General features: G+C 48.0%; 1 protein-coding gene across 1 annotated transcript in view; it reads right to left on the bottom strand.

Annotated features, from left to right (window-relative positions):
- hsd11b1la (hydroxysteroid (11-beta) dehydrogenase 1-like a) overlaps window positions 1-13,779 on the bottom strand; it is a 51,368-nt gene extending 37,589 nt beyond the window's left edge. The window contains exon 1 of the mRNA XM_055658981.1: window positions 13,601-13,779. Within this exon, the coding sequence (XP_055514956.1) occupies window positions 13,601-13,682 (82 nt within the window). The 5' untranslated portion in view covers window positions 13,683-13,779. The remainder of the gene's footprint in view (window positions 1-13,600) is intronic.
- Between the last annotated feature and the right edge of the window lie 4,436 nt (window positions 13,780-18,215).

Raw genomic sequence — 18,215 nt, 5'->3', positions numbered from 1 at the left:
AAGCAAAGAATCTCACTGTGCTTAGTAACGTGACAATAAATTCCTCCTATTCCTATTCCAAAGGGCCTGTTTCCGTGCTGCATCTCTAAACTAAGCATACCACGCTATCTACTTGTTCTGCTACTTTCAGGGAGTTATGGCTTTCGACCACAAGACAGGCCCGTACGAAGCTTTTCAAAAAGGGGAGGTGGCATGACAGGATTACAACAATTTTTTGTGAAATAATATGCACGCAGCACACAAGCACACATCACTAGCACGAAGCTCGAAGTCCCTCGTGGCCAGAACAATAAAGTTTGAATCTGAATCTGAATCTAGTCTGAAAATCAGTATTTTGTTGGGGAACGGTATTTCTCACATAAATGCAATAGAACGTACCACACAGAAACTGGATTTATGTTGTGGGGTAGACTGACTCCCCTTCCCCTTACCTCCTCCCCCCCCTCCCCCTCACCGCCAACCTTTGCACATCCCCAATCCTGGACTCTACTCATCACTTCATGTTTCATGTATCTTGGGTTTTATGACCAATTTCCCTCCAGGGATTAATAACTTTCCATCATATCATATCGTATCGTAAAGTGGAGCAAAGGTCATGTGTCGGAAACAACGGCAGAAATAGATGATCTTAGCAACTTGATCTGAAACTTATTCACAGTCAGGCATAATGCCAAGATTACAAACAATCTGGTTTAGTTTTAGACAATTGCCAGGAAGAGGGTTTGAATCTAACCGAATACAAAGTTTAGGTTAGTTTAAAGATACAGCGTGGAAACAAGCTCTTCGGCCAACCGAGTCCTCACCAACCAGCGATCCCCGCACACTCACGCAATCATACACACACCAGGCACAAGTTATAATCTTTACCAAAGCCAATTAACCTTCAAACCTTTATGTCTTTGGAGTGTGGGATGAAACTGGAGCACCCCTAGAAAACCCATGCAGGTCAAGGGGTGAACGAACAGTCTCCGTAAAGACAACACCTGTAGTCAGGGTCGAACACTGGTCTCTGGGGCTCTAAGGCAACAACTCTACTGCTGCGCCACCGTGCCGCCTTATGATGTGAGGTAGACAGAGAAATTGAGAGCACGGGGGTGTTGTCCTTGCAAGAGGCAAGGTGTGAGGAGGAGTTGGCACTGTAAGGCAACGACTCTCCTGCTGTGCCACGGTGCTGCCCCATAGAGAAAAATGCTGGAGAAACTCAGCGGGTGCGGCAGCATCTATGGAGCGAAGGAAATAGGCAACGTTTCGTGCCGAAACCCTTCTTCAGACCCTTTTTGCATGAAAACTGTTGAGAATAGGGAACAGTGTGCCTAACAGGTGCAATTCCAGAATCACAAATGCAACCACGCCTACACTGATAATAATGACAGGACATGGTGAATGGGAGACACATTTACAGTACAGGGAAACTCCATGTGGAGATTATGCAGCTTTCAACGTAATGCATTTTACTGGAGTTGAAATTGTGGAATGTGCAATGTTAGTTGGTTGTGGATGAACTGAATCCTCCCTGGATTTAGGAACAGTCTAATGTTCAGAACCTGGGATCTTGACTATTGAATCTCTGCCAATTATTGACAATAGTTGACCATGTTACCCGATTACGCTGACTCTGTGCACACATTATGTTCTGTAGGCTTGTGAATGCTCTGTAGGATCGGTACTAGACGAGTACTTTGCATCTGTTTTTTACCAAGGAGAAGGATATGGAGGAGACAGATCAGTCAGTGACATCAGTGTGGAGAATACTAAGGTGGGACGTGATGTCAGTCGCAGCGCGAGCATACGCCAGGCAGGCAGATCCATTGTCACGTCATCAGCGAAAAACAGGCGTTTTGATTTCAAAGTTTGATCGGATTTGTGAACATTTTTATTAATAACTCAAGAAATAACGCACAAAATTTTCAGGTAAGCTGATTTCAGACTCTAGGGGGTAAATCTCGACCAGAATATGTTAAAAATTTCCCGTTCGCTCGTCGTTTTTTCGAGAAGAACTAGGCACTAAGTTCAACTTAGTGAATGTGGTGTTGATAGTATGATGCAAGCCTTTGTTAATTGTAGTCTTCATTATTCAGAACAAGCCTTCCCCGTTCTCATCACTTGACACCTGAGGTTCTGCTGTTCCAGGTTCTAATCCACAACAAGTCCCATACCTGTTCTTGCCGACCGACATCGATCCCATCTCTAGCAACATCTCATGTTTTAAAATTGAAATCAGGGGATATGGGGAAAAAGCAGGAACGGGTTATTGATTTTGGATGATCAGCTGCGATCATATTGAATGGCAGTGCTGGCTCGAAGGGTTGAATGGCCTACTACTGCACCTATTTTCTATGTTTCAATGAATCCATGACTCAAACCTCTCCAAAGCCTCATCTCTTTCCACCTCTGTAATTGCCTCCAACCACGATCTTCTCGAGATCTCTGAGCTCTTGCAACTCTTCATATGTTCATGTCATAGGAGCAGAATTTGGCCATTTGGCCCATCAAGTCTACTCCACCATTCAATTATTGCAGATCGATCGTTCCCTCTCAATTCCATTCTCCTGCCATCTTCCCGTAATCCCTGACACCCTTGCTGATCAAGAATCAGTCTATTTTGTCTTGCTGACATTGAGAGAAAGGTTGGTGTCTTGACACCAGGTTACGAGGTTCTCAATCTCCTTCCTGTACTCCGTCACATCATTGTTCTATCTACTGTGGTGCCATCCTCGAATTTGTAACTTGAATTGGATTTGTACTTGGCTTGCACAGTAGTAGGTCTACAAGGAATAAAGAAGGGGGCTGAGAACATATCCTTGCGGAGCACCAGTGTTGAGATTATTGTCATCTATCCTCACTGATTGGGGTCTGTTGGTCAGAAAGTCACAGATCCAGTTGCAGAGATGAGTGCTGACTCCAAATTCCACATGTTTTGAGATGAGCTTGGATGGGATAACGGTATTGAAAGCAGAGCCCATGAAATAGTCCATGAATGTAGTCTAATGTAGGTGTCTCTCATTTCCAGGTGTTCCAGGGATGAGTATAGGGCCAGGAAAATGGCATCAGCCATGGACCTCTGGGCAAACTGCAGTGGATCAAGGTTGCTTGGCAGGCTGGATTTAATGCGTTCCATGACCAGTCTCTCAAAGCACTTCATGATGGTGAATGCCAGATCCACTGGCCGGTATCATTAAGGCTGGAGATCTTGTCTTTCTTCGATGCAGGGATGATAGTGGTCTTCTTGAAGCAGGTGAGCACCTCAGAATGGAGCAGGGAGAGATTAAAGATGATGGTGTAGACTCCCGCTAATCGGTCTGTGCAGTTCCTAAGTACACGGCCAGGTTCTCCGTCCCGGCTAGTTGCTTTCTGCAGGTTCACCCTCAGGAAGACCGGTCTACCATCCAGTATTGCAATTTTATTCTCTGTAATCTACCCAATTGTACAGCTTGCATGAAAAGTAGAGAAAAATGCTGGAGAAACTCAGCGGGGGTGCGGCAGCATCTATGGAGCGAAGGAAATAGGCAACGTTTCGTGCCGAACCCCTTCTTCAGACCCTTTTTGCATGAAAAGTGTTGAGAATAGGGAACAGTGTGCCTAACAGGTGCAATTCCATAATCACAAATGCAACCACGCCTACACTGATAATAATGACAGGACATGGTGAATGGGAGACACATTTACAGTACAGGGAAACTCCATGTGGAGATTATGCAGCTTTCAACGTAACGCATTTTACTGGAGTTGAAATTGTGGAATGTGCAATGTTACTTGGTCGTGGATGAACTGAATCCTGCCTGGATTTAGGAACAGACAAATTCAGAGCTCAGCTCCTCAAACCTGCCCTCCCTTTCAATAATATCATGGCTGCTCTGCACAGTAACCTGAAACCCACATTCCTGTCTAGCTGCGGCAATGTTTTCCTTTTCCTCCCTTGTTCTTCAAGTGTCTGCCTTAAAAATATTCAAAGTTCTCTTTTCCATCAAAATTTCAAAGAGATTTCCAGAGACCTCCCACTCCCCCACAGAAACAAAATTACCTCATTCTCTATCTTAAATTTGACAACCCTTCACTTGTAATCGTAAATCCCACTTCTAGATTATTCCACAAAACGAAGCACCCACTCCCCATCCACCCTCAGCATGTACCGAGGTCAGTGGCGTAGGGTGGGTTTTGAGCGCCCGGGGCAGTTTAAAGTTTTGCGCCTCCTCATTAGCCGGGGAGAGGGGGAGAAGGGGAGAAGGGGAAAGGGAAGGGGAAGGGGGAAGGAGGAAAGAGGAAAGAGGAAAGGAAAGGGGGAGGGGAAGGGGGAGGGAAAGGGGAAGGGGAAAGAGGAAAGGGGAAGGGGAAAGAGGAAAGAGGAAAGAGGAAAGAGGAAAGAGGAAAGGGAAGAGGAAAGGGGAAGGGAAAGGGAAAGGGAAGGGGGAGGGGATAGGGAAAGGGAAAGGGGAAGGGGAAGGGGAAGGGGAAGGGGAAGGGGAAGGGGGAAAAAGGGGAAGGAAAGAGGAAAGGGGAAAAGGGAGGGAAAGAAGGGGAAGGGGAAGGGAAGGGGAAAGGGGAGGGGAAAGGGAAAGGGGCAAGGGGAAGGGGAGGGGAAAGGGGAAAAGGAAAGAGGAAAGAGGAAAAGGGAAAGGGGAAAGGGGAAGGGGGAAGGGAAAGGGGAAAGGGAAAGAGGGAAAAGGGAAAGGGAAAGAGGAAAGAGGAAAGAGGAAAGAGGAAAGGAAAGAGGGAAGGGGAAGGGGAAGGGGGGGGAAGGGGAAGGGGAAAGAGGAGGAAAGAGGAAAGGGGAAAGGGAAAGGGGAGGGGAGGGGAAGGGGAAAGGGGAAAGGGGAAGGGGGGAAAAGGAAAGAGGAAAGGGGGAAAGGGGAAAGGGAAAGGGGAAAGGGGAAGGGAAAGGGGAAAGAGGAAAGAGGGGAAAGGGGAAAGAGGAAAGGGAAGGGGAAAGAGGAAAGGGGAAAGAGGGAAGGGGAAAGAGGAAAGGGGAAAGAGGAAAGAGGAAGGGGAAAGGGGAAAGAGGAAGGGGGGGGGGAAGGGGGAAAAGAAGAGGAAAGAGGAAAGAGGAAGGGGAAAAGGGGAAAGAGGAAAGGGGAAAGAGGAAAGGGGAAAGGGGAAAGGGGAAAGGGGAAAGGGGAAGGGGAAAGAGGAAAGAGGAAGGGGAAAGGGGAAAGGGGAAAGGGGAAAGAGGAAAGGAAAGGGGAAAGGGAAAGGGGGAAAGAGGAAACAAGGAGGAAGGGGAAAGGGGAAAGGGGAAAGGGGAAGGGGGAAAAAGGGGAAAAAGGGGGAAAGGGAAAGAGGAAAGGGGAAAGGGGAAAAGGAAAGAGGAAAGGGAAAGGGGAAAAGGGAAAGGGGAAAGGGGAAAGAGGGAAAGGGGAAGGGGAAAGAGGGAAAGAGGAAAGGGGGAAGGGGAAGGGGTAAGGGGAAAGGGGAAAGGGGAAGGGGGAAGGGGAAAGGGGAAAGGGGGAAGGGAAAGAGGAAAGGGGAAGGGGGAAAGGGGAAAGGGGAAGAGGAAAGAGAGGGGAAAAGGGGAAAGGGGTCGGGAAAAAGGAAGAGAAAGGTATCCCCGGAAGGGGAAGGCCGAGGAAAGAGGAAAGCTGGTGAGGAGGGGAGCTGGGGCAGAGGGGAAGGGAAGGGAAAGGGGAAGGGGAAGGGGAAGGGGGGAAAGGGGAAACCAGGGAAGGGAACTCGGAGAGGAAAGAGGAAGGGGAAAGGGGAAAGGGGAAGGGGAAGGGGAAGTGGAAGGGAAAGGGGAAGAGCAAGGAACACGTTTTTGGTCTCTTCCTTCGGGGGATGCGACTTCTTTTGTCGTATCCCCCGTCTCCCCCTGTGCCGAGGCCTAATGGCGGAGCTGGTGGCCTCGGAGCTGGGGCAGAGGCAGCGGCGGCTGGGACAGCTGCAGCGGTGACCAGAACTCGGAGCGGGGACAGCGACAGCGGTGGCCTGGCCTCGGAGCGGGGACAGCGACAGCGGCCGCCCGGCATCAGAGCTGGGACGGCGCCGGCAGTGGCTGGGACGGCGGCAGCAGCAGCAGCGACAGAGGCGGCCTGGCCACAGAGCTGGGGCGGCGGCAGCCTGGCTCGCGCTGTTTTTATACTCACAGCTCCAGGTAACCTCACTCCAACGGCTCCCCGGGCCTCTTAATTTTATAAAAAAATGTTATCCAACAATTCTTTTGCACCCCTAAAAATTTAGCAACCGCCCCTCTGGCCCCCACCACGCTACGCCACTGACCGAGGTAGAGTGAAAAGCTTTTGTTGTGTGCTAACCAGTCAGTGGATAAGATATACATGGTTACAATCAAGCCATCCACAGTGTACATATATACAGGATGAAGGCAATGACGTTTAGTGCAAGATAAAGTCCAGTGAAGTCCAATTAAAGATAGTCCAAGGGTCTCCAGTGAGGTCGACAGTAGCTCAGGACTGCAATCTAGTTGTTGACATGATAATTCAGTTGCCTGACAATAGCTGGGAAGAAGTTGTCCCTGAATCTGGAGGTGTGCATTTTCACACTTCTGTACCTCTTGCCTGAAGGGAGCAGGGAGAAGAGGGAGTGGCCAGGGTGTGACTGTTCACCTTGTAGGACAGGGTGAGAATATTCACCCTAACACTACTCATTAATGAAAACAAGCAAACATTTTACTATTATTATTATTAAAAATATATGAAATGCTGGAGCAATGGGCCTGTCCAACTTGGGCGACATTTGGGCAACTGTGGAGCGTCAGTGACTGACACCCGTCAAGTTGCACGACATACACGCTGACGTTTGCTGTCATGTGGGTGACGCCCGTTTAGGTTTGAGGCTGTAAAATATTCTTCCTTCAATGCTTGGATTTTAAGCATTAATATATGAAATTTAATACAATGAAATCAATAGTGCAAGTGAAAAGATGTCTGAGTCATTCAGTTTTATTTATAGATGTATTGGTCCGCTTCCAGATCCGATCACTGTCTCTATAACTTTTCACAGGGATGGATTCAGTGAGTGTAGACTGAACTCCCTTCTCCCCTCTTCCCGCCCCCATCCCTCCTTCTACACTCCCCCCTACACTTCTCCCTTCCCTCTCCCCCCCCTCTTCCCTGCCTCCCTTCTCCCCGCTCCATTCTTCTCCCCCTTATCCACGACCCACTCCCCTCACATCCCCTTCTCCTCTCCCTCCATTCTCCCAATCACCACCCCCTCTCCCCCCCACTTTTCCCAGTGCCCCTCCATTTGTGATCCCCCACAAAGTATCCCACACACGCTAGGGACAATTTATACAAACCTGTGCGCCTTTGGAGTGCAGAAGGAAACCCAAACCCTAACCCTAACCCCAGACCTTGCCCTAACCCTAACTATAGGTTGATAGGCTTGTTATAAGTATAAATTGTCCCTAGCGTGTGTGGGATAGTGTGCGGGGATCGCTTGTTGGTGCAGACTCGGTGAGTCTAAGGGCACTGTATCTCTGAACTAAATGTGAAACAGGGGCCCCAGGGCTTGGACTCAAACCCCCAATGTTCTGTCTGCTCCTCATGGGAATTAAACTGTTGGCCACGAGTTGGCCCAGAGGCAGATCTCTCTTCCAATGGTCTCTCCAAACCCCCAGATGCAGCGGGCTTTTCAACTGGGTACAGGCAATGTTGGCAATGTACCAGTGCCACCCACCGGCTCCGTCCACTGAGTCTAAATACCCACCACCCATTGTGAAGCAAGGTAAGGGGGGGGGGGGGGGGGGTTGTTCCCAAAGTCTGCATTTATCCCATAGTCAATGTTACTAAAACAGATGATGTGGCCTTTGTGCAGTACTATTAGTGGGATTGAGCTGTCACAGGTTGGGTCCACAAATGGGGGGCATCGGGGAAAGTGGGGGGGGGGGGGGGGGGGGTGTTGGAGAACGGGAGAAGGGGAAGGAGAGGGGGAGAAGGGGATGTGAGGGGAGGGAGGTAGTGGATAAGGGGGAGAAGAGTGGAGCGGGGAGAAGGGAGGAGAGGGGGGAGGCACCCATTTGTGGACCCAGCCTGTGACAGCTAGATCCCACTAACAACTCGTGGCCAACAGTTTAGTTCCCATGAAGAGCAGGCAGAAGCTAGGGTAGAGCTAGGGTTAGGGTTAGAGCTAGGGTTAGGGTTAGGGTTGGGGCTAGGGTTAGGGTTAGGGTTAGGGTTAGGGTTAGGGCTAGGGTTAGGGTTTGGGTTTCCCCCCTCACTCAAAAGGCGCACAGTTTTGTATAAATTGTCCGTAGCATGTGAGGGATAGTGTGCGGGGGATCGCTGGTGTCAGGGCTGGGTCCACAAATCGGGGGGCCTCGGGGAAAGTAAGTGGGGGGGGGGGGGTGGAATGGGAGAAGGGTGGGGAGAGGGGGAGAAGGGGATGTGAGGGGGGGAGGGGGTAGTGGATAAGGGGGAGAAGAGTGCACGGGGGGAAGGGGAAAGAGGATGAGGATGGGGAGGGGGTGGGAGAGGGGAGGGGGTGGCAGAGGGGAGGGGGGGAGAGAGGGGGTAGGGGGATAATGGGAGGAGGGATGGGGCGGGAGGGGGGGTAGAGGGGACAGTCTACACACACTGAATCCATCCCTGTGAAAAGTTATAGAGACAGTGATCGGATCTGGAAGCGGACCAATACATCTATAAATAAAACTGAATGACTCAGACTTTTCATTTGCACAATTGATTTTATTGTATTAATTTTAATATATTGATGTTTAAAATCCATGCATTGAAGGAAGAATATTTTACACCCCATCTGTGGTCCCTTTCCCCAACCGTAACCCTAACCCTAACCGGGCGTCACCCACAGGATAGCATACGTCAGCGTGTGACAGGGCACATGATATGATGAGATACCCAAATGCCGCCCCAGGATTTTGAACATTCCAAAATCCTGGGGCGACAGGGAAGCACCGTTCGTTACCGCGCGTCACTGCATGCGTCACCTCGCCTCACCACGCGTCACGCCCGCGTCACGAAGCGACAACTTCTTTTTAGGATGTCGCCCAAATGACGCCCAAGTGGGACTTGGGACAGGCAGCATCGCTGGAGAACATGGATAGGATCGGGACTCTTAGACTTAGAGAGACAGAGCAGAAACAGGCTCTTTGGCCCAATGAGTCCGCGCCGACCAGCGATCACCCCGTACACGAGCACTATCCTACACACTAGGGATGATTTATTATAATTGTGACAAAGGCAATTAACCAACAAATCTGTACGTCTTTGGAGTGTTGGAGGAAACCAGAGCGGAGAAAACCCACACGGTCACAGGAAGAACGTGCAAACTCCGTACAGACAGCACCCATAGTGAGGATCGGACTTGAGTCTCTGGCGCTGTGAGGCAGCAGCCCTATGACTGTGTCATTGTGCCACCCCTGTACTAGTTTGAAAAATGTATCAGAGATTTTGCGTCCTGTTGAATCTCCACGGCTCAGGGCATTCCTGGCCCAGGAAGTTGACGAACTTGCTCTGTATCTGCATAGCATTAATTTTCCGTTTTATTAATTAATTCATAGCCCCTTTTTTCCCCCCATGTTTATATTGTGTCCAGTCTTCTATGCCACCATCATTGTGCGAATAGATGCTTTCTCTGTCAGTGTAATCCCATATTTAACAGTTCTTGACAGATAGCATTTCAAAACATTATCATTGCAGATGGCGGAACGGAAAAACTGCATGAAAGACACACTGGAGTGTTTGTGCCCTATTCTAATCCAGAAACCACATGTGGATTGTCCCTCAGGGCTGCCTGTTTACAGGATTCCGTTCACATGATGTAAAGTAACAGCGGATACGGCAAAATCCAATGGGTTGAACAACATGCTCAGGACTTGCTCCGGACCTGGCAGTCACTTTGTGTTCGTTGAGCTATAATACTGGCACACGCCCAGCAGTATGGAAAGTGGTGCAGCAATTTTCTATTCATAAATAGCAGAACAAATTCAATGCAGTCAGTCATTCCCCACCAGTATTCTGAATTGGCTACCAAAGTGTCATAAAGGGGCATGTATTCATGAAGTAAAAAAAACAATGCAGAAGAAGATAGACACAAAGTGCTGGAGTAACTCAGCGGGTCGGGCAGTATCTCCGGAGGAAAGTGATGGGTGGCGTTTCAGGTCGGGACTGCAATAGGATCTTTGGTCGGGACCCTTCTACGGACTGAGGGTAGAGGGGAGGGGACTGGAGGTAAGAAAAGGCCAGAACCAAGCATTAGATGACCAGGGAAGGGTGGAGCCCACAATGGTCCATTGTTGGCTGGAGTAGAGGTGATGACTAAAGGATTCAAGAATGCGAACAGTGGAACTAGTAAAATGACAAGGGTGGGGGAGGAGGGGGAAAGAGGGAATGCAGGGGTTACGTGAGATTAGAGAAATCAATATTCCTACCCCTGGGGTGTAAATTGATTTCTCTAATTTCAAGTAACCCTTGCATTCGCGTCCTCCTCCCTCCCCCACCACCACCCTAACCCTCCACTGTTCGTATCCTTGTATCCCGTTGTTATCTCCGCTTCCCCAACCAACAATACTTGGTCATCTATTGCCAGCCCTGCTTTGTTCTCGCCTTATCTCCAGTTTCCCTCCCCTCTACTTTCATTCTGAGGAAGGGTCCTGACCAGAAATGGCACCCATCCATTCCCTCCAGAGATGCTGCCTGACACGCTGAGTCACTCCAGCACTTTGCATAAACCGGCATCTGCAGTTCCTTCCTGCACAATTTAAGAAAAAACATATTTTAGTTTAGTTATACAGCATGGAAACAGGCCCTTCGGTACACCGAGTCCACGCCGACCAGCGATCCCCGCACACCAACACTATCCTACACACACTAGGGACAATTAACAATTATACAATTATACCAAGCCAATTAGCCCATGAACCAGTACGTCTTTGGAGTGTGGGAGGAAACCGAAGGTCCCAGAGAAAACACACGGGGAGAACGTGCAAACTCCTTGCAGACAGGCACCCGTAGTCAGGATCGGACCCGGGTCTCTGGCTCTGTAAAGCAGCAACTCTACTCCTGTGCCACCATGGCTGCTCTTGAATATGCCACTTAATAGCCCTTAAGGGACCTTGTCACTGCTAATGTCTGTGCAGGAATGCTTAAGACAAACTTGTCAGTGCCTGCAGAAATGTTAGCATTGTACAAAGAAAGCATTAGACATTAACTTAAGCGTCTTAACCATTAGATATTAACCCCTGCATGTTACACAGATGACAAAGTCAACAACCAGATAGCAAGAGCTAGACTTGCTTTTAGAATTAGAATGTAAAACTGTACAGCACAGGATCGAGCCCTTCAGCCCACCATGTTTGTGACAAACACGACGTCAAGTTAAACTGATCTCATCTGCCTGTACATGATCCATATCCCTCTATCCCTTATCCCGCTAGCTGCAGTGGTGCTACCACCTGCACCCATGCAGAACTCACTGACTTCATCAACTTTACTACTAATTTCCATCCTGCACTCAAATTCACTTGGACCATCTCCGACATCTCCCTACCGTTTCTTGATCTCACCGTCTCCATCACAGGAGACAGGCTATCAACTGACATCAAATAAAAACCCACCGACTCCCACAGCTATCTAGACTACCCTGCTTCCTGTAAAGACCCGATCCCCTACTCCCAATTCCTCCGTCTACGCCGCATCTGTGCCCAAGATAAAATGATCCATATCAGGTCATCGGAGATCCTCCTTTCCCTTCTTCCATTACAGAAGAGGCTCTCACTAGGGTCACCTCGATATCCCGCAGTTCCTCTCTTGCTCCCCCTTCCTCCAGTCATGACAGGGACAGAGTCCTCACCTTCCACCCCATCAGCCGTCACATACAGCACGTAATCCTCCGACATTTCCGCCACCTCCAACGGGATCCCACCACCAGCCACATCTTCCCATCTCCACCCCTTTCCGCAGAGACCGTTCCCTCTGCAACTCCCTGGTCAACTCGTCCCTTACCGCTCAAGCCACCCCTACCTATTTACTTTCCCCTGCAACTGCAAGAGATGCAACACCTGTCCCTATACCTCCCCCCTCGACTCCGTCCAGGTGAGGCAGAGGTTCACAGAGGTGGGGGAGGGGCGGAGAGAAGTGAATGTTCATACCACTGGGGTGTAAGCTGCCCGAGCGAAATATGAGATGCTGTTCCTCCAATATGCCCGTGGCCTCATGTGAGAAATAAAGTACCATATCATTCTATACTATATCATTCAGTGCGCTTATCCGAAAGGCTCTTAAACACCACCCCTTTGCAGTTTTCCAGGCCATCCTTGCTTTCCCTCCCCCACCCTAGTTGTCCTGCTACTGGTCTACTGTTCCAATGCCACTTCCACTGGTCGCATCCATATAATCCCTTCCTTATCACCTCTTCCGCAGCCAACAATGGATCATTGTGGGCTCCACCTTTCCTTGGTCGTCGGTACCGGCACTGATTTGTTCTGAACATGGGCTGTTAATTGGATAATAATAATAAAATGTCCTGATTTTGTCCAATTAACAGCTGACAATTATCCCATTCCTTAGCTTGCATCTGAGTAAAATTCATTTCAAAACGCATTTATGGTTTACGATTATTTAAATGGTAAATGGAGCTTCAGAAGCATTTTCTTTTTGCATGTTAAAACCCACCTGAGAACCATGGAAGATTTTGCAATTTTAATGATGGATTTTTCACTTTTAAAACTTTTTATATAACAAATGAATAAAGATAAAACATAATGCCTTTCTTTTGATGAAATGCAGTGAGCAAACGCGATAATTCCCGATATTTTCTATCTTTATATCTCCACGGCGAATGTCCGCTAAACACTTCCGCTGTTGTTGCCCCTTCAGCTCCCTCTTGTCTTTACCTTCGTTTTTCTTTATCTTCTGGACTGTAAAGTAAGATAACTGTGCCTCGCGGTCACCCCGACTGGCAGTTATTTACAGCTCAAAAACGGGCCGTTTTCTGGGTTTTTAACGGGTGTGAAAGTACACGTTTCTAGCATCAATAACATGTACCGGAAGTGTTTGTACCCCAGTTAAATTTTGCGTCCAGGTGGGTGAGGATCTATGATCCAGTGACCTTTCGTGAAATCACCCTTCTCTATCCCCGGACAATCAAAGCCCTGACAAGCACTCAAGAAGGAACTGCAGATGCTGGAAGATCGAAGGTACACAAAATTGCTGGAGAAACTCAGCGGGTGCAGCAGCATCTATGGAGCGAAGGAAATAGGCGACATTTCGGGCCGAAACCCTTCTTCAGACTGCCTGACAGCACAGATTGTGCACCGACTGCTGTTCCTCAAGATAATATCTTGTTCCGGTAAATGACACAAGTGCAATAAATGTCAGTTGTAAGAAATTGCACGCAATCAGAGACCTTGTTAAAACACCATCCAAAAGTGGAGTATTGCGTTTCAGTAGATGTCAATAAATATTGATAATAATGCTTCTTATCAGGCTGTGTACATTTATGAGAAGCTAATAAAAGGCTGAATGAAAAATCTTTTACTAACAACCAAACCAGTGATGTGAGAACACATAGCCGTGTTTTACCAGGAAGAAACCTAATAGAAGTGAGTTGCATAATTCATTGAGTTCCTCCTAATTTCTTTAAGAGCAAACGTTTTAAGTGTAAAAGTGTTTCAAACAATGTTAAAAGTCCTTACCAGGTTCAAATGTATCTCTCCATAACACTGCTAAAATGCCAACTGAGATTGCTAAAATGACGATCTTTGTTAATCTTGCCATGTCCAAGTCTTCGCAGAATTGTTGTCAAGCAGCATTCAAATGCTGCAAATGTCCAGGGGAGACAGGGAATTGATTGGAAATAAAGCACACACCCTTGCCTTGCAGCATGTAATTTGAGCCGACCCATACCGTGCACACTTCCTGGTATGTGGGTGGTGCTTTATCAGCCAGCTCTGTGAGTCTTTGAAATGAACGGCGAGCTAAGTCTTATTGACGTAAACGACATTCAAAGCCACAACTTTTTTTTTCCAAACTATCGTCAACAAAGTCAAAGGTAGATAAAAATGCCAGAGAAACTCAGCGGGTGAGGCAGCATCTGTGGAGCCAACTGCATTTTATCAATGTTGTATGGTCAAACAAAATTTGGAAAACAGTGGAAACCTTGTAAGGTTGGAGAATGCCAACGATCGGGAGGGGCAGCATCATGGAAAGATTTAAGAACAAGAAGTCATTCTGCAGCATTTGAAAATGCAACTAGCAGTGGTTGCATTTCAACAGTCCTTGTTCGAACTGTGTCCCAGCACCATTCCCCAACTCTTTGTCTGCTACATCGACAACTGCATTGGTGCTGCCCACTGCACGTGTGCAGTTCTCTGTATTTTCATCAATTTTACTATAAACTATTACAAGATACAAGATACATTTATTTGTCATCCTGCTGTGAAATTCACGTGGATTATCTTGGTCACCTCTCTCCCAGTTCTTTATCTCTCTGTCTCCATCACAGGTAGAGTTGCCAACGTTCTCACTCCTAAATAAGGGACAAAAGGTCTGAAGAAGGGTTTTGGCCCGAACCGTTGCCTATCTCCTTCACTCCATATATGCTGCTGCACCCACTGAATTTCTCCAGCATTTTTGTGTACCTTCGATTTTCCAGCATCTGCAGTTCCTTCTTAAACACAAGGGACAAAAGGTGTCGTGCCGTGGCGATGTGCATATGGTGCAGGGCCGGGATGAAGTGACTGAGGGGGCTGGCAGCTAGCAGGTGGTAACAGGGACCTTCCTCAAAAGAGAGAGAGAAAAAAAACCCAACAACCCTGAATAGGTAAACAAATCCAATATATGAACCATGTATACATATCTTCAGTGTTATATATGAAATGTAACACCAAATTATAACAAAGCATAATACAGAGCATAATTTGACGATCAGTCAGACATGAAATAACACCAAATAACCCACTCTATGTGTGCCTATGAGAGTAGACATATAATTACAGCAAAAGTGGAAAAGAGGGAGGGGGGAACTCACCAAGTCTACTTTTTCCATGGATATTTCTTGCTGCTCTTGACTGAGTCAAGCAGTCCTTTGTCCTTTGCACAGCCAGAGAGGTCCTTACATGACAAGTCACAGTTCACAGATATTTGAAGTAAATTTTTGATCAGCTCTGTGCTGCATCCGTTTCTTGAGTCTGACCATTTAATGGTCATCAGAGAGAAGATCATCCTCTGTACAAAGGCATTCGAGGCTGGCCCGCTGAGGACCAATGATACAATCCTGAACATGTCAATCAAGTTGGCTTTCCCTATGTTTTGGAAAACTGCCACCCACTTCTCACTGGTGGATTTTGTGGTATCCTGTCTGGTTTTCTGTATTTCCTCCCAGTTAGCGCAAAACTCTTCATAGAGTTGGTCCTATTGATTGTCTCCGAGGGCAGCCATCACCAGCTCCAGCTCAGTGAAAGAGAGCTCCTCATAGAGGGCAATCGGTTTCAGTTTCATCATTACATTTTCTGGTGAGAAATCAACCCACTTGTCAATGTATGTAATGACAGAGTGATAGAACCTCACAAAGTCCTGTTGCTGTTTGGACCTTTGTGTTGGCACTTGTTTGTCCATCAGCTGCTTGGTCTGGGATCCAAAAAAAGCTGTCCTGTTTCCGCTGAAGCATCTTCATTTTGAACTTTCGGACTTCCTCGTAAACATATGTGATGCAGGGCTTTGTTTCCTCTAGCTTTTTTACGAGTTGGTCAAAAATACACCCCATGTCGTGGAAAAAGCACAGATGAATTTCAGTAGCTCCAGTTTTTTCTTCGTCCTCAAAAATCCTCTTCATTGCCACAGGACAGGTCTCAAGGGACCTAAAGTATGACGGAAGAGCTGGCCAGCTTTGTAGGAGACGTTCGACGGCGGGATGAAGAGAGAGCCATCGTGTGCAAACATGACGCAGAATTTCACGCCACTCAATGTCAACAAAGGCAAAAAATGATACTAACGTCTGTGGTGATGAAGTGCTGTGGTTGATTATAGAAAGTGAACATAGAAATTGAGATTCGGTCGAGCCTGATGATATGGATCATCCATATCGTACCTGCCTTCTCTCCTACCCTCTGATCAAGAACCTCGACCCATCTAACTGCAGCCAATTTGCCTTAACTACCCTCTGTGGGCAGAGAGTCCAGAGATTCACCACTCTCTTATGGCGCATATCAACTCCTACCTCGACAAGAACCTCGACCTACTGCAGTTTGCTCACCGCGATCTCACTGGCTCTCCACTCCGCTCTGGACCACCTGGACAACAAAAACGCATATGTCAGGCTGTTGTTCATAGACTACAGCTCAGCGTTTAATACCATCATCCCCTCCAAGCTGGTTACCAAGCTCAAGGATCTGGGTCTCTGCGCATCCCTCTGCAATTGGATCCTCGACTTCCTCATCCACAGACCACAGTCTGTCCGTATTGGTGGAAATGTGTCATTCTTGATAACAATCAGCACGGGAGCACCTCAAGGCTGCGTGCTCACCCTCCTGCTGTACTCACTCTATACTCATGACTGTGTAGCCGGACATAGTTCAAACTCCATCATCAAGTTCGCCGACGACACCACTGTTGTGGGACGAATCACTGATGGTGATGAGTATAGAAGTGAGATCGACCGATTGACCAAATGGTGCCAGCACAACAACCTGGCTCACAACACCAGCAAAACCAAGGAACTGATTGTGGACTTTGGAAGGGGTAGGATACGGACCCACAATCCCGTTTATATCAACGGGACGATGGTGGAAAGGATCAAAAACTTTAAATTCCTGGGCGTGCATATTTCCGAAGATCTTTCCTGGTCCCAGCACACTGATGCAATTTTAAAGTAACGCTTCGACACACCCTGAGAAGATTACGGAGAGTCGGTATGTCAAGGAGGATTCTCTCGAACTTCTACAGGTGCACAGTAGACAGCATTCTGACTGGCTGCATCGTGGCTTGGTTCGGCAACTTGAATGTCCAGGAACGGAAAAGAACGTAGAAATTTGGGACCACTGCCCAGTCCATCATCGGCTCTGACCTCCCCACCATCGAAGGGATCTATCGCAGTCGCTGCCTCAAAAAGGCAGCCAGCATTATCAAAGACCCACACTATCCTGGCCACACACACATCTCTCTATTGCCATCAGGAAGAAGGTACAGGAGCCTGAAATCTGGGACATCCAGGTTCAAGAACAGCTTCTTCCCCACAGCCATCAGGCTCCTAAATACAACATCAAACAAACTCTGAACATTTAGAGTCTATTGCACTTTATCTGTTTATTTATTGTGTATATATATGGTCTATGGTATATAGACACACTGAACTTTTATCTCCTGTTCTGTATTATGTTTACATATTCTGTTGTGCTGCAGCAAGCAAGAATTTCATTGTCCTATCTGGGACACATGATAATAAGATTTGCTTGACTCTTGACTTTTGAAATCAATTCAATTCAATTCAATTCAATGAACTTTATTTTTCCGTTAGGAACTTTGGTTTCTGCAGCCATACAACAAAAATAAACAATTTTACTAGCCACACAATCAACTCAATTCACACATACATCCATCACAGTGAATCTACTTCTCACTGCGATGAAAGGCAAAGTATTGTCTCTCCCCTGCTCTCCATCCTCTCCCGAAGTTAAAGCCCCCGGCTAGCGATGGTAAGTCCCGCGGCCGTTAAAGCCGTGCCGGGCGATTTCAAGCCCTGCTCCGGGTCTTAACATTGGAGCCCCTGGCGGGCGATGGCAAGTCCCGCGGCCATTATAGCCATGCCGGGCGATGTCAGGCCCCTCTCCGGGTCCCCCTCAGCCTCGCAACTCAGGCGGGAGAAGCTGCCGCCACGGGAGCTCCCACCCTCCAGGGACCCTCAAGCTCCCGACGTCACCGTCCACAGGCCTGCAGCTGGATCCTCCAAAGCCCCGAAGTCTGGTCGCAGCCGCGCGCCACCACAGCTCCCCACGCTCCGAGGCCGGCCAGCCCCATGATGCTAAGTCCGCAGGCTCCATGACTGGAGCCCCCAGGTTGTTCCGGCTGGAGGCCGCTCCACGGTGCTAGGCCCCAACGACAACAGCAATAAACGCAGTTCCTCTCTTTGGGAAGCAGATATTGAGAAGTGGCTGTAGAACAATTGTCTCAATATCCACTGACAGCTGATCACAGGCTTTCTTGCAGGCGTTATGAGCTATGTGAGCTGGGCAATTAGCTTTCAGAATGTGATTGTTGGCACTGCTCAATAACTGGTAAACTAGTATTTTCCAAAGTTTACATTGGCATTCTCTG

This window comes from Leucoraja erinacea, chromosome 29, assembly GCF_028641065.1.
Source record: "Leucoraja erinacea ecotype New England chromosome 29, Leri_hhj_1, whole genome shotgun sequence".
NCBI classification, from domain to species: domain Eukaryota; kingdom Metazoa; phylum Chordata; class Chondrichthyes; order Rajiformes; family Rajidae; genus Leucoraja; species Leucoraja erinaceus.
Note: the sequence above shows the minus strand (reverse complement) of the source record. Positions and strands in the feature narration are given on the sequence as shown.